The sequence below is a fragment of the Camelus dromedarius genome, chromosome 32 (assembly GCF_036321535.1).
Source record: "Camelus dromedarius isolate mCamDro1 chromosome 32, mCamDro1.pat, whole genome shotgun sequence".
Lineage (NCBI taxonomy): Eukaryota > Metazoa > Chordata > Mammalia > Artiodactyla > Camelidae > Camelus > Camelus dromedarius.
In genome coordinates this window covers 21,106,503-21,121,526 of record NC_087467.1, presented here as the reverse complement: position 1 = coordinate 21,121,526, position 15,024 = coordinate 21,106,503, and the positions used below count along the sequence as shown (strand labels likewise).

At 46.3% G+C, this 15,024-nt stretch overlaps 1 protein-coding gene across 3 annotated transcripts in view; it reads right to left on the bottom strand.

Annotated features, from left to right (window-relative positions):
- The window catches only part of PTPRM (protein tyrosine phosphatase receptor type M), a 605,094-nt gene that overhangs the window by 174,843 nt on the left and 415,227 nt on the right, over positions 1-15,024 (bottom strand). For all 3 annotated transcript variants that reach the window (XM_031439160.2, XM_064481603.1, XM_031439166.2), the window contains one exon: positions 12,061-12,193. In XM_031439160.2, coding sequence (XP_031295020.2) covers positions 12,061-12,193 — 133 coding nt within the window. The remainder of the gene's footprint in view (positions 1-12,060; positions 12,194-15,024) is intronic.

The window sequence follows — 15,024 nt, the reverse complement described above, 5'->3', positions numbered from 1 at the left end:
CATCGTCATCACCTCATCACCATCATATCAACATCATCACCACTGCTATTAAATAAGCAACAACTAATACAAATGGAATGACAATTTAGAGGCGTCAACTCATGTTCACTCATGGATGTGTTATCTGTAATTTAGATTACTCAAGGTAAATCTGGCTTTTATCTTTTTGGCGGTCGTCATCGTCTCTGCTGGTCAATAAACTTGTTTGGAGGAAGGATGGGCTGTGCAAGAGGTTTCCTGCAGGTGGCACACATAACATATATAAACATATGGTGCCTCATCTTAGGTTATCAAGTGAAATTCCAGGCAGGGGTGCTGCTATCTTCACGGCGACTCCGGTTACAAAAGGGAGGCTGTAGTTCGGAAGAAGCGAGTGAGGAGCAAGAGGACTGCTTCCTTGCCTGTACGGGCTTGAAGTAGGGAGCCTGCAGTCAGCTGAGCTCCTCTGAGGGGCTGGGGGCTGGGGGCTGGGGGCTGGGCTGCGCGGTGGGAGGGGCAACCAGGCTCTCCCGTTGGCCAGAGCCAACAGCTGCCTCATCCGGGTGAGGAACGGGAGGGAAAGAGGGGACTAAGCCATGGCTCCTGCCCTCAAAGGGCTTCCAGTCACCTGGGGGCCACCAGGTCTGCTCTACTTAAAAACAGGCACGCCAGAGCCTAACTCAGGACCTGCCGACTGAAGCTTCATTCAGCTTAGAGGAACGCCAGCCCCTACATTTTAGGCAGTGCATACAGAACTTATTTTGTTTGTTTTCCTGTTTCTCAACCAAACTCACGACACTGAGGCTGCACAATCTCTGAGGCCTGCCTGGGGGAGCGACGTGGATTGTACTTGGAGCACACGAGCTTCTAGATCCCCAGACGTGTTCATGTTCTGTTTGGAGGTGATCTGGGCAGAGTCCCTGTTACTAGGAAGGATAATACAAAAATCGACAGCTGTGGGGGCCATCGCCCAGCGCTGCCCACATTCCGCTCTCTGGTGTCTGAAAATAAGGCACAGGGCATGCTGTTTTCTCCCTTTATGACCGAAATAACCAGTGCATTCCCAGGGGTCTGAGCACATGTGTTTCCGCTGGTTCCAGCTTGTCGGCCGTCCCATCTGGCTTTAGGGGTATTATGGTGACAATTCGGGAGGTGCTTTTTGGAAGCAATTTGGATTTCTTGATGTCACCGCTGTCAGTAACGATGCAGGAACACTTCAGGCTGTGTGCTCTAACTGTGGTTGGATGTGCTTCTGCGGCCGCCTGGCCCCAGGTAAACATGCACATTCACATCAGTATCCTCCTGCTCGGAGCTGGACAAAGTAACCCTCCCAGCTGTCCAGGCTGAATGGTCCACAAGGCAGATGCTGCGTTACGTGCCCAGATTCCAGGGCCACGGGCTGCTCTAAGGCTTCGAGGCTGACCGTTGGTTAGACCTGGGAGGGCAGTGCGTCAAAACCTGTCTAAACTTCTTTCCTCTGCCAACGTTAGGACATTTTTTAAAAAACTGGTTAAAATATACATGATACAAAATTTATTAACAGCCATTTTTACGTGTACAGTTTGGTGGCGTTAAGGACATTCACACTGCTGTACGACCATCAGCACCACCCATCTCCAGGGCTTTTTCCTCTTCCCAAGCGGAAACCCTGCACCCACTAAGCAATAATCCCCCAAGGCCCCCAGCCCCTGGCACCTCCAGTCTCCTTTCTGCCTCCCTCCATCTGACTACACTAGGTACCTCACAGAAGTGCAAACATATAATATTTGTTATTTTTGTGACTGGCTTATTTCACTTAGCACAATGATCTCAAGGTTTATCCATGTTGCAGCCTGTGTCTGAATGCCCTTCCTTTTTAAGGATGAATACTATTCCACTGTTGGAGACACCGGATTTTGTTTGTCTGTTCATCCGGTGATGGACATTTGGGCTATTTCCACCTTTTGGTTACTGGGAATAACCCTGCTATGAACATGGGTGTACCAGTATCTGTTTTAGTCCCTGCTTCCATTTCTTTAGGGTGTATAGGTAGAAAGACATTTTTGTCAATAAAAACAGCAGGGCTGCATCTCTGGGTGCCAGTTCAGTCAGTCTTTCATTTCATGCACACTTAGCAAAGGGACTGCAGGTGGCCAGAGAAATAAGTTTAACAGGTTGTGTTTGCCAAATCACAAAATTAACTCAGGGAGAGATGTCTCGGCTAATTCCCTCCCTCCCAGCGGCCCCTCCAGCTACCACAGGCAACATCATTCCAGAATCCAGACTCGAGTCTGCTTCTCTATATCCTGCTTAGCTTCCCTCTTCGCGGATGGGTCTCTTGTTACAGCTATTTCTTTCGCCTCAGTTTCACTGGGTTTGTTATTTGTTTGGAACTCCCGTTTAATTACTTGTAGGTTCTTTGCACATTATCACTAAAATGAGCAGTGTCACATCTGAAAGAGAAATGATTGCGGAGTGCCCTCAGTTTAAGCTAAAAGATGCTGACGCTAATGCACTGGTCAGGATAGTAATTAAAAGATATTTTGAGAACTCAAAATTTTGTAAGTCATGGAACACATGGCATTAAAATAATCGCTGGCGATGCCCTTTCACGCTCTGTGTTAGGAAGAGAGCCTGCACACCAGTGGGGAGAGCCACGGGGCACAGCATCAGATCTACAATTCTGACCTTTGAAACTGGGAACTTGTTAATGAAGCTCATTAATCAAGCACATTCTTCCTAGAGTTGGTTTCTCCGTTCACATAATGAATCATCATTTTACTTCGTGACTTTTAACTTCAGTTACATTTTGTAGCCGTTGTTGTTCTTTGTATCAGTGTAGATCATAAAAATAAAAAGGTAGCAGAATAAGAAACATTTATTTCTTTACGTTGCACGGCTTTGCTAATATATTGTCCCGGGCTCTGTGCTTGGAAGGCTTCTGCTGGGAGGAACCACCACCAACCTGGGTACCAGCTGTGGATGGTGGGTGGCCACGCAGAGGTGACACAGAGCCTAGACCGCACCACGGCAACACTGATGGGCATGTCACCATGTGAGGGGACGTTCGATAAGCTAGACTTAATCTAGACCTAGGCAAGGTTTACAGAATCAGGCTTGTGCCTCAAAGTTCCAGGTTAAAAAAAAAAAATCACCATTTTAGAATTTAGGGAGGAGCTTGAAGATGAGTCAGGGTCTGTTTGGAGATCCAAATGGATGGGTCATTTAAGTCCAGGCACCAGCGCGGCAATTAAGACAGGAGGAAATTAAACCGCTCTGGAAGGGAAGGCTGGGGACCCAAGGCACCTGGGCAATTTCCTGCCAAGGAACGAAAGTGGGTCGCCCCGGCCCCGGAGGGAGTGTGGCAGGTGTGGCTGCGGAGAGGCTCAAGGCTTTCGGGGGTCCCTCAGAAGATGCTGGAGGCCGGCCGAGCAGCGGGCGGCCGGGCTGCGGGGTCAGGTCTGCTGATGTGCCCGGGGAGCTCCAGTATTTGCTGCAGCCAGAAGCAGCAGAACATTTCATAACCGCAGCCCGATGTCAAGCCCAAGTGGGGTCTTGGATTGGACACTGGGACCGCTGGAAAACAGTGACATGGCAGCACACCCGCTGGAACCTGAACAGGCCACGCCTTTTCCAGACACACTCTCCACCAGAGCCCCCCCCTTGCCACCTCGGTCACGTAGGCCGTTCTGACTGTGACCGTTACCCTGTGACCTCTAAGACCAGAACTCTGAGTCAGTCAGTCCTACCTTGAAAAATTACACAAGAAAAACCCTGGCTGTTGTAACTGCAAATTACATGGTCAACAGATGCAATTACAATCAAACAATTCTCCCTGAAGACACCCTCATTCGTGTCCCAGGGTCCCCGCAGGGGACAGGGCAACTCCCAGGTGACAGTCACCGAGTGAACAATTTCAGTTGATGCAATGTCACCACTTTGTTTTCAAGATCTTAATATATTCTGAGACTCCCTCCTTCCCTTTTAGTCAAGGTGAGGGTCACACTTAGGCATTAGGCACCAGTCCTCCATGAAGAGCGGCCAGTTTCTTCAACCACTGACTTCTGACTCCAAACCCACAACCCAGGCTTTTAGAGAATCTGGTAAGAGGATGAAGGACACTCTGATAGCTCCTGGCAACAGCACACATACGTGACGCTGCTCAGTACATGGCTTCTTCCTGATTTTGTTTCTACTCATGTTTTCTTCTGACGTAAGGACGGGGGCCAGTGTTTGTCATGACTGCTCATCACACACACTCGCAGGAAGGATGCTGAAGGCTGGCGACGGGAGGACCACGTGGGGGCCCTGGTAGAAGGACCACGAAGCGCATCTGAATGTTTCCACTGTAAACCCAATGAATGGAAGGCCCGGAAAACCGGGTATTTTCATTTACGTAGGGCCAATGCTCGCTATATAGAGAAAAATTCACCCTGAGGCTTCTATGCACTTTTTGAAGACAATAATTTTTATCTCCATTGCTGTTACTTGTGAGAAATATGCAAGGAGGTACACTATTTATAAAAAAATGTTTCAGAAGTGGTTTTAAAAAGAGCAATAATTTAAGTAAACGATAGTTACGGACCCATTTTTCCTTTTATTAGGCTGCACCTGAATTTAAATAGATTCCTATTCATTTAAACTATTTTGTTTAATTTTTAAAATGTTTTAATTGTCTTTTTTATTTAAAAAAATTTTTGTCAGGGGAGGGAGGCAATTAGGTTTACTTTTATCTAATTATTTCTTTAACAGAGGTGCTGGGGATTGAACCCAGGACTTTGTGTATGCTAAGCATGCACTCCACCACTGAGCTGTACCCTCTCCCCTCATTTAAACTATTTTAATACATCAATAAAAAACCTAAATAATTGTTATTCAGATCTTAAAAAATCATAATATTCTAAATAGGGAATCAGTTCACCAGAAAACCTAAGGTATGGAAACATTAATAAAGCATCTTATAAAACTTAAATATCCCTAATAATAAAAAGCCAAAGAATTCAAAGTCCAAGGCTGCACTGAAGGGCCTGCACTAAAGGAGTGCTTTGTGTCTTTAATTACTGAACATACTATGTGTCCACTAGGAGCAAAGACTGTGCTAGGTGTGAGAGGGGGTGTCCGAGAGGATTACCCGGGATCACATCATGGCCCTTAACGCGCTAGAATCTAACAGAAGTGGCAGGTGGTAATTCAGGAGGCTGAATGTGTGGGGAGGGCGCCCTGCGCGCTGCAATGAGGCGGGTGAGAAGACCAGTGGCCGCAGGTCCGTGCTGGAATCCCGGCGCCAGGCTGCTGCTCCACACCATCTCAAGAATATCGTCAGCTTTACAAAGTTGTGTTCACGCCTGCGGGTGCGGGAGAGATGCAGGGGGCCTTTCCTAGACAGGATAACCTTGACTACATGTTTGCCAATTTTTGTTTTGTGCTGTTTTTACACAACAATTGAAATAGGTTGAATTTAATAAACGAGTCCATTTCACTTGTTGCAGTAAAACCCCTAAAAAATAGCTTCACCGTAGTCCCACCACAGCAGGGCCAAGAGGTTGAAAATAACAGCAAAAACGACTTCCCAGCTGACCGGTGAGGCCCTATGCACTTTAAAAGGCACATTCTATGAGGACACTGGGCAAAACCATGCCTCTCCTGTTAGTTCAGTATATTACTTAACAGGGCATCGCATCTTGTAATGCCGAGATACACCAAAAATCAGAAACCAGCATTCCTTTATTAATTAGCAAGTAGATCCTCTTTATCTTCTTTAAAATTTAATTTTATGTAATGTTCTATAAAGGAACCTAAATTAAAGATTCCAGATATAATTCCTTTCCTTGTTAAAAAGAAATTTCAATTTATGTGAGAAGAGGGATCACGAATTTTGCCCAAAGAAGTCAGGTTAGACGTTGGCCTACCTTTTTTTTTTAATGTCTGTAAGTATTTCCTATACTCTATTTTTCATTACTGTCTTACTCGTTTATACAAAACTAGAACGAACTGAAGAAGTGATCACATTAAGTTTGAACTTGTGGATTCACTGACCAAGATGACAGGTTCAAAAAAAAAAATCATCCAAAGTAAAACATGCTCAGTTTTCATGGGTACTTCTTATTCTATGAGCCACAAAGCGAGGTCACATCCCAGAAAGTGAGGTCACGTCAACTTGAACAGATACAAGCCTGCTACAGAATTCGAAGATCCTGGGTGGGACTAAGCTAGGGACGTCAACACACACATCTGGGGACACCAGCCGTGGAGAACGGTCAGTGTTAGTGGTGAACGTGCAACCCCCTGCAGGTACGGTTAGACTCGAACTTCACAGGTAAGAGCCACTGAAAGAACAAGTTTTAGTAAGCAATGCTGCTGGATACTGGACAAAAATAGGCGGCAATGGGAGGTTACAGGACATTCAGTGAGGCATCACTGGGACAGCTGTGCCTCAGATGGCTGGAGAGAGCCCGCTCAACGTGTGCAGGCTCAGCGCTGTGCCTGGTCACATGGCAGGAGGCGCCACACTCCAGACACCCCCAGGATTATCCCAACCTGCTTGTAGAGGTCGAGGGCTGAGAGGATCTAAAACAGGCTTGGGGAGTCGCAGTAGACGCTGCTAGCACATTGGAGAGAGTGAAGCCGCCCTCTGTTCTGACCCCAGGAGGCAGACCGCTGGCCCCAAACTGGGTCTCAGTATGACAGGTTCTGACACCCAAAGAATCTGCACTCAGTGCCAAGGCCACGCCCACTCAGAAGGCGCCGGGGCTCAGCGGGAAGTCCCCGAGAGAGGCAGTACTCATGCCCCAGGATGTGACTTCCTTCTCTGTAGAGAGTATTTTCCCACATCACAAGTCTTCCCAGGACAGCGGGAGCCCCTGTGTAGGAAACCCAGATTTGTGAGATTCCAAAGCCCAAGTGGCTGCCCCTTATTCTCTGACACTTTCCTCCTATAAAATAAAAGGAATGGTGCCTACATTCCCTACCCTCCTTTTTAAAATAAAATCTTCTTTATAGAGAGCTCTCAGAGAACCCTTAAGAGAACACAGTTAAATAAACCATTAGCTGGAGTCCAGAAATAGTGCTAATATGGGAGCTATTAGAGTAACTGTAGGAAGTCCAGGTTAGAAGACGCCTTTCGGAGGTCAATTTAATTTACCTCCGCACCAGGAGCCATTCAGCTACCATCCAGAAAGCTAAGAGACACCAGCCAGTTGGTCTATTAGGATGGCATTTCCACAGCTACCCGTGTACCCATGCAGCCTGGTTCACTCATGCCAGACGGGGCTGGAGTAGGGAATCCCACCCTCTGATTATTGTTTACATACCTCCGACCAAGCACACATATCCTAAACAATCACCCAAAAAGTCCACCCGTGACTTTCTCAATGCATTCTCAGAAGGCGTGATTTTGAAACAGGACTTCAAATACTGCAACCAGACTTAAGACATTTTCCACACACAACTCTCACTTAACCACAGTGGGAAAAATGTTCCCATCGCAGTGCAAACACGTCCAGTGGGAGAGTTACAGTTAATGTCAGCTTACCCCCAGTCCAGCCTGCAGGCATCTCTGTGAAAGCTTATCTTTCTGTTTCACGGTGTCTTCAGAAATACCTCCTATTTTGTGGAGGTTTTTTCCAGTATTATTTAAAGCGAACAGAATAATGCTGAACATTTAACGACATAAGCTGCATTTGCAAAATGCACATCTGTCAAAACATGCTATGGACAGGAGACAGACGGACAGTGCTTCAGGGTTTAGTCATCTTTGCCTGTAACAGGTGTTCCTGGAGTAGAATGGCCAACATTTGCTATTTTGACCAAGAATGTATACTTCTCTAAATATTTCCGTTTAGCCACCATTTCCATAATTTCTATTTACTGCAATGACCGAGAGAGAAATATTACTGTAATTGATACAAATGTTCTCAAATTTCTAAAATATGTCTAGCAGTTTTAGAAACAATAGTAAATATAATTAATCAGGGTAAAAAAAAAAGTCGATGGTGCTTGTATACCAAGTTCTGGCAAACATGTTATTGAGATAAATGATTCCTTATGAAAAATGTGGAAAATGCAGGTCTTTTCAGTTACACAAATTTATGGAAGTGTACAGGGATGAAACATGCTGAAAACTAAGTGTCTCTTATTTTATGTTAATTTTGAGAGCATGCTGTCATGGGGCTCTGTATGAAATTTCATTTCATAGATACTTATCTCGACACCCTTTCTTAACATTTGTTGCATGAAAACACTGCACCCTTCAAAGAACACGTACTTCTGGGAAGGGGAAGATAGTAAGAAATTGTTTTGCTTAAAGAATAAAATAAGAATAAATGTAAAGTCAAGGTTTTGTAAATGTTTTTAAGGAAGAGGTTTCACATTTCTGTTAGTCCAGGCAAGGCTCGAATGGATTAATATTCATAATCAGGCAGCAACTAGTCCAGTCTGTGTTCTGTGTGTAAAACGTTAGAGCCAAACAAAACTGACGGTCACGTCAGGCTTTAGCCATCGTGGCCTGGATGTGGGAGGATTCCACGTTAGCAGGAGCTAAGCAGACTTCACATGTTCTGTTCGAGGCCTCCCTTCAGGAACTAATTTTTAGGGAAGGCCTGGCCTTCAGAAGGCAACACCTCCTAATGAAATTTGCTGTTCCTTCTCCTAGACGCTCAGGCCCAGGGGGCCGGGCACGCTGACCCACACAGATGGTCACTGCTGGCTTTTCCCCGGCAGGACAGACTTTCAGTTGTATTTCCAGAAATATTGGTGCATTTGTTTCACCCACTTTCCCCAGGGCCCAGTCTGTCTTTACAATCAATAGCACACGTTCATGCTGGCGTCTCAGAGTCGTGTGGGCACAGGAGACACAGGCTAACGAGCCCACGTGGGAGTGGATCCCCAAGTCTGACTTGCAGAGGTTCGAACCTGCAGACGTGACTAATTCTCTCCTGAAGTCCAGTTCTCTCCGGCCCACTCTCTCCTCCCCTCATTTCATTTCCGTCGCTCCCTTGTTAGCTGAGCGCCTCCTGCTGGCAGTGGGAGACGTGGGGTTGAAAGATGAACCCCTCACCAACCCCTCCCCTAGACTGGAATCCACTGAACCAAGAGAGCCTTTGGAGGAGCTACTGGGCGTGTTTCCAGCATGTGATAGAGGAAGGAGCCCCCACTGCGCTCCTAGGACAGCAATCGCATAGTAGGGTCGCCACTGAAATCCTAGGACAGCAACCACATAGTAGGGTCGCCACCGGCTGCTACAAAATAGAAGACCCGAGAGTCTGGGGTTGGGCGGAACTTCAGAGATCACCTAGTTCAATTTGCTCAATTTAAAGAGCAAATTTAAACTAAGGCCCTGAGAAGTTCAGAATCACAAAGTTCGCTAAAACGCAGATGTAGGAATTCCAAGCCTAAACTCAGCCCTGTTCTAACCAGTGCGGCTTGTGCCAGTAACTCTCCACAACTTATCTGTGATTACAATCACGTTTTCACTGTTCTGTTTAAAAACACATTGCAAATCGTAGACTTAAGTTTGGGTGGAAAACCCTCAACAACGAGTTTACAGAATTTCTGTGAAAGATGACAGTGTGTACCACATGACTGTTCACATCAAAATCTCACAAGCTTTGTATTTGTGGGCATGGAATACTGGAAGATTTGCCTTACAAGAGAGTGGATTCTGTATTTCAGAAAAAGCACATACAAAGGTGGCACATGCTGTGAGAACAACCCTTTTCAGGTTATTATCTAGAGAATAATCATGTAAATTTGATATGAGTTATTGGTAGTTAGTCTAAAGTTGTATCAAGGCCGTATGTTACCACAGGCAATTTCTTCAAATGCATTATTTATAATGTAACCTCCATGACTGCCTGAGAGTCCAAGGTAGAGTCATGAACTAATCCAGCAGAAACAGACCCTAGAAGATGAACCAGCATTTAGCTGAGGTCACAAGGACAGCTCGATTAGTAGTTTCAGGCTGTTCCTCAGAGAGCGTGCCAGATGACACCAAACTCCAACATGTTCCCGCCACTTCACATCAACTCCCCGAAATGTTCAGGTTGCATATCCAGGCGTGGAAGAGCCTACGGCTGCTTAGCAATTATACTGCATCATATTGAGAGAAACTACAATCCCCTGGCACCAAAGATAAGCTTTCCACTTAAACATCGAGGTGAGGAGAGTTGAGGAACATTTAGGGGGAAATGTATGGGAGGCGACAGAGAAATAGAAGAGGAAGAAAAAAGGACAGAGACGTGGAGGAAGACAGGGACAAAGACACTGCCAGCCGGACACGCAGAGAAGAAGGGTGAAGGAAAGGAAACTACAGAGCAGTGAAATGAAAAGGAAAAAAGAATGAAAAACGGGCAGACGCCCAGGGGTAAAACACAGACATCCTGCGGATGAAATGGAAGGCATGGTGACTACAGCTAATAACACTGCGCTGTGTATTTGAAAGGTGCTCAGATCTTAAAAGTTCTCATTGCCAGAAGAAAGATTTTTTAAAAAATGTGGAGAGAAACTAAACTATGTGTGAGCAAAGAGAAAGGAAGAGGGGTGGATGGCCAGTGGGGAGGGAGGGTGAAACGACGGAGGCCGCCCGTGACCCACGCGGCTGGGACACCGGGGTCTGACCCGAGGCGCAACTGCAGCAGTGAGCGTCAAGTGGAGGAAGAGGCGAGGAGAGACGCGTGCGGACGTCCGTCTGCTTGGATATTAACTCACCCCTTCAATACTGCTGTGACCCAAGGCTCTACCTTCGCCATCCATCCCTTCCTCTGATGCTACCGTAGCCTTGAGTGACCTTGTCCAAGCCCCTGGCTTCAGCGGACACAGGTGGATGACTTTGATGGTGGAAAGCGTTATTCCTGGTCCACACCAGCCTATCCGACCGCCCAGCAGACACGCGCATCTGACGTTGCGGGAGGAGTGGCCTCGAGGAGTGCAAAGCCGGACTCCCTGCCTTCGCTCCCCGTGCGTGTTCCACCTCCCACACACCCCACATTCTGAGGACCGGCGATACCTCCACTCACTGCCCCAGGAGCACCCAGGGCCTTTCTAAACTGTTTCCTCACCCTCAGATTCCGTCTCCAAAGGGCTACAAAAAACAAAGCATACCTCCCAATGTTTCTCGAGCTGCCTAACCTTCACTCGGCAGGTCTTCCCAGCTCGAGTCTTCTTCTCTCCTCGCTGCACTCAGCCCTAACACCAGAGTGATTCTTCTAAGATAAAAAGTACATCGCCTGACCACCCGCTTAAAGGCCATCAGTGGATTCTGTGAGCAGGCCGGCTCCTTAGATGACCAGACAAGACTTTCAAGACCTGGCTTTGCCAACACCTCCTGCCACCTGTGACCTCACTCACGCTCCATGACAGCTTTTAAACTACAGAAAAAAGAGGAACATTTATCTTCTCGCTTCTTGCCGTCTACACTTTTATACTGACCATTCTTACAGAACTTGAACACTATTATTAAGCAAGTGTCCATTCATTTCCACGAGACAAAAGACACTGCATATTTCTCAAGTACTGGAGGTGAGGACTGCTTATTATGGTCGTATTATCTGTTTTTCTCCGCTCTCGACCACGCTTGGCTGGACAGGGCAACCGTACAACATCCAAAATGCCTGTCCTTCTTGTCCGGGTGCCCTGGGCCTCTGTCAGGCTGTCTTTTGAGTGGCCCTTTCTGCCGGGATGTTGGGCTGATTAACCTGAGCACGGAGCCCTCACAAAGCATTGGCCAAATGAATTCTGTCCCCATCACCACCTCCACTATCAGGACAAGGGAAGGTCTTCTTTCGTGTGTCCTCAGGACCCAGTGTGTTGGTAGTGAGCACCAAGTGTCTCCTGGGAAGCAAATGATTCTACCCCTTTACGTATCGACCTGCGGGAAGACTCACGCCTGTAGGCTGAGCTGACCGGATAAGCCCTGCATGTTCATGCGCAAGCCCAGCCGTGTACTGTGAACTTTCTCCTGGGTAGCATCCGATGCAGAATGCGAACACTGTCACAGGTGTGACTTGGTCAGCAAGGCCGAACAAACGACGGGGTAACTCCACACACGAGGAGCCCCCTGGCGGCAGGGGGACAGAAGCACATGTGTGACAACGGTCAGGGTCTCACCTTTTCTTCATCACCAGCACGACCCCCAGAAATATGATCACGAACAGCAAGATGCCAGCGATGACTCCGGCGATCTTCACCGTGTGGTCCGTCTGTTTCTCGGGCTCTGGGACCGGTTTGGGAGTGGCGGCTCCTGAAGGGGAGAGGAAACGGGAAAGCGCAGACGGTGGGTAAGAGAGAATAAACATGCTACCTTTTCAAAGTCGCCGCACTGAACAGAGTAATGAGACTTATCAGAGCCAGCAGACAGACGGGCTTTGATTTCTTTCCAACAGCTTTCCTAGGCGCCGAAAGGGGTGTAATTGGTCGCATTGTTCTCTCGTATTTCACTCAACCGCAGCGCAAGTCAGAGAGCCCACCCACGCCTGACCCTTTTATAAGAGACTCTTCAAACACCATTTTTTAAATACTTTTATTATCTCTATTGGCTCCCTGCTCTTTCTGCCTTTTAAAAACTTGCTAACACCACACTAGCTCGCCGAAGGCTTTATCCAAATTTGATTTGCTGGAACATTTTCCCCAATTATTTTTCAAAAATGAAGCGGTAATTCCAGAACATATTAGCCCCAACACCTGGAGGAGGGAGATAAGCTCATGCACCAGGCATTTCACCAGCAATTGTTTTTTAACACAATAGAGATTGTTCCCCACCCCGCCTTTGAAAACCTAAATCTAGGTCACATCTGGTAGGCAAAAGACTCCTTCTAAGCAATTTATTCACAAAGTGGGAAGCGGCTGCTGGTCACACTGCTGGCGCCCACACTTCATATCTGTTTAAATGAGGTAACCAGTGGCTACTGTCTTAGCTCCCTGGCCTCCCCATTTCCCAGCACCGCCTGTCCCTGTTTACGGTATAATGTGATGGAATGTCAACTCTACTTCTGATGAAATATCCATTTCCTCTGCTAAATGAGTTCAGGATGAAAAATAGGAGGGATGCAATGTTCAGTTCGCTAAACAGGATCCATTTTTCTCAGGGCTTCTGCCTTTTTTAATCAGAACATGACAGTCCTCGGCATCTGAGCCAGCAGGTCCCCTCACCAGGGAGACAGGTAAGGAGGGATTTTAGGTTCACATTTCTCACGTTAGAATTTTCTTCTCTTTTTTGTTGGTGAAACATGCAGCTAACATTGACGATCGGTAACTGCCCTTTCTGCCCTCCACTAGGTTTCCCATTCATGCTTCATGTGATTCTGGAAAAACTTACACCATCGCTGCGCCCCATGCACACCAGACAGGTTTACCCTACGATGAGTCATCACAGAGAGATAGGGGTGTCAGCGACAGCTTCCCATCTGTTTCCACTCGGAAACTAAACACAAGGTTTCTTGTAAAAGCTGCTCATATGATGATTTTATAGGAGACTCTGCATCCTAACAGAACTGTGGCCGTCAGACGGATGGAGCTGGTAAGGACCAGGTTGCAACACAAGGCAGAAGACCGACGGCCACTATCACCTGAGCTTCCACCCTATGTGCACTTTCAGAGTGACAAGTCGTAATGATGGCTGTTGTGATGTGAAAGTCACACCTGACTAAATGCAAAGCCTTCTGGATACAGTGACCCTTTACCGGCATTTTTATTTCTGACTTCAAGAGGATGTCCTGCTATTCTGTTTGAATGATATCCTTCAAACATTTGTCCAGATAAATCTTGAAAATATAAACGTTTATTGTTTTCTTTTTAATTGTAATTGCATCTTTTTTTGCTTTAATTTTATTTTTTCTTTAAGTGTAATTGATTTACAGTGTTAGTTTTAGGTATACCACAAAGCAATTCAGTTGTTATACACATACATACAGATATATTTTCTTTTCAGATTCTTTCACATTATATCTCATTACAAGAAATTGAACATAGTTTCCTGTGCTGTATAGTAAGTCCCTGTTGTTTATGTATTTTATAAACAATAGTGCATACCTGTTAATTGTAATTATATCTTAAGTGTACCACTCCAATATGCCACCGGACTGTAACAGCCCAGTGGTAGATTTAAAGGATATTGTTACTTTAAATAAAATGCTAAGAAAAATTTAGAGATAAAATGTGTATGTTTTAAACGATGAATAAGAGGTAAAAATAACATATTTCAAATTCACGAAACTGAAAAAAAGGCCAATGGTTTCCAATTTTGATTTTTTTAAATCCAATTTAAAAAACTTAAAAAATAAAACCAAATTGGTTTTATTCTTCCAAATGTTAGCACATTGGGAACCATTCCGTTTATCTCACTGGGTGTAGACTGCAAGTTTGCCAAATATATATGTATTTTGTGTGTGGGGGTGGGGGGAGGTAATATTATTGTATTTATTTATTTTTAGAGGAGGTACTAGGAATTGAACACAGGATCTTGTGCCTGCTAAGCACACGCTCTACCAAGGAGCTCTACCCTTCCCTACCTTCGCCAAACATATTTTCTAAATAAATGATTCTCTAAGTATTTTTTTGTAACAAAATTACGCCAGTAAATACAACACTTGGGAAGGAAATTATTTAGAAAAACTTGATTTAGCTTGATTTAAATATAAAAAAGTCACATGGATGCAACACATACATCGCAAACACTGAGAGAAGAGCCTGTCCTGTGAACAGCCACACGTGTGCTTCTGCTCGCTGAACGGCAGGAGGCTGCAGCCTGGGCCGGGGGAGGGCCGCCCCTGCAGCCCTTCGCCCCCAGAGGGGCGCTGTGCAGCCCGCGTGCGCTCAGGAGTCTCACCCTGCAGCACTTACTTTTAACACATTTCACATTGTCAGGGAAACGAGGTGTCCTCTCACTGCGGGACACAAGTGCAATGTGATGAGGGCAGCAATCACGCAAAGTTGGAGAGCAACTCCAAAAAGGCACGTCTGTGAGCCACCCTCCCTGTGCAGATCGCTGCGGCATGCCTGGGTGACGCGGCCGGTGCTGGTGTCTGGGTTTAGGACGCCACTGGGGAGGCAGGGACACAATCACAAGCTGGGATG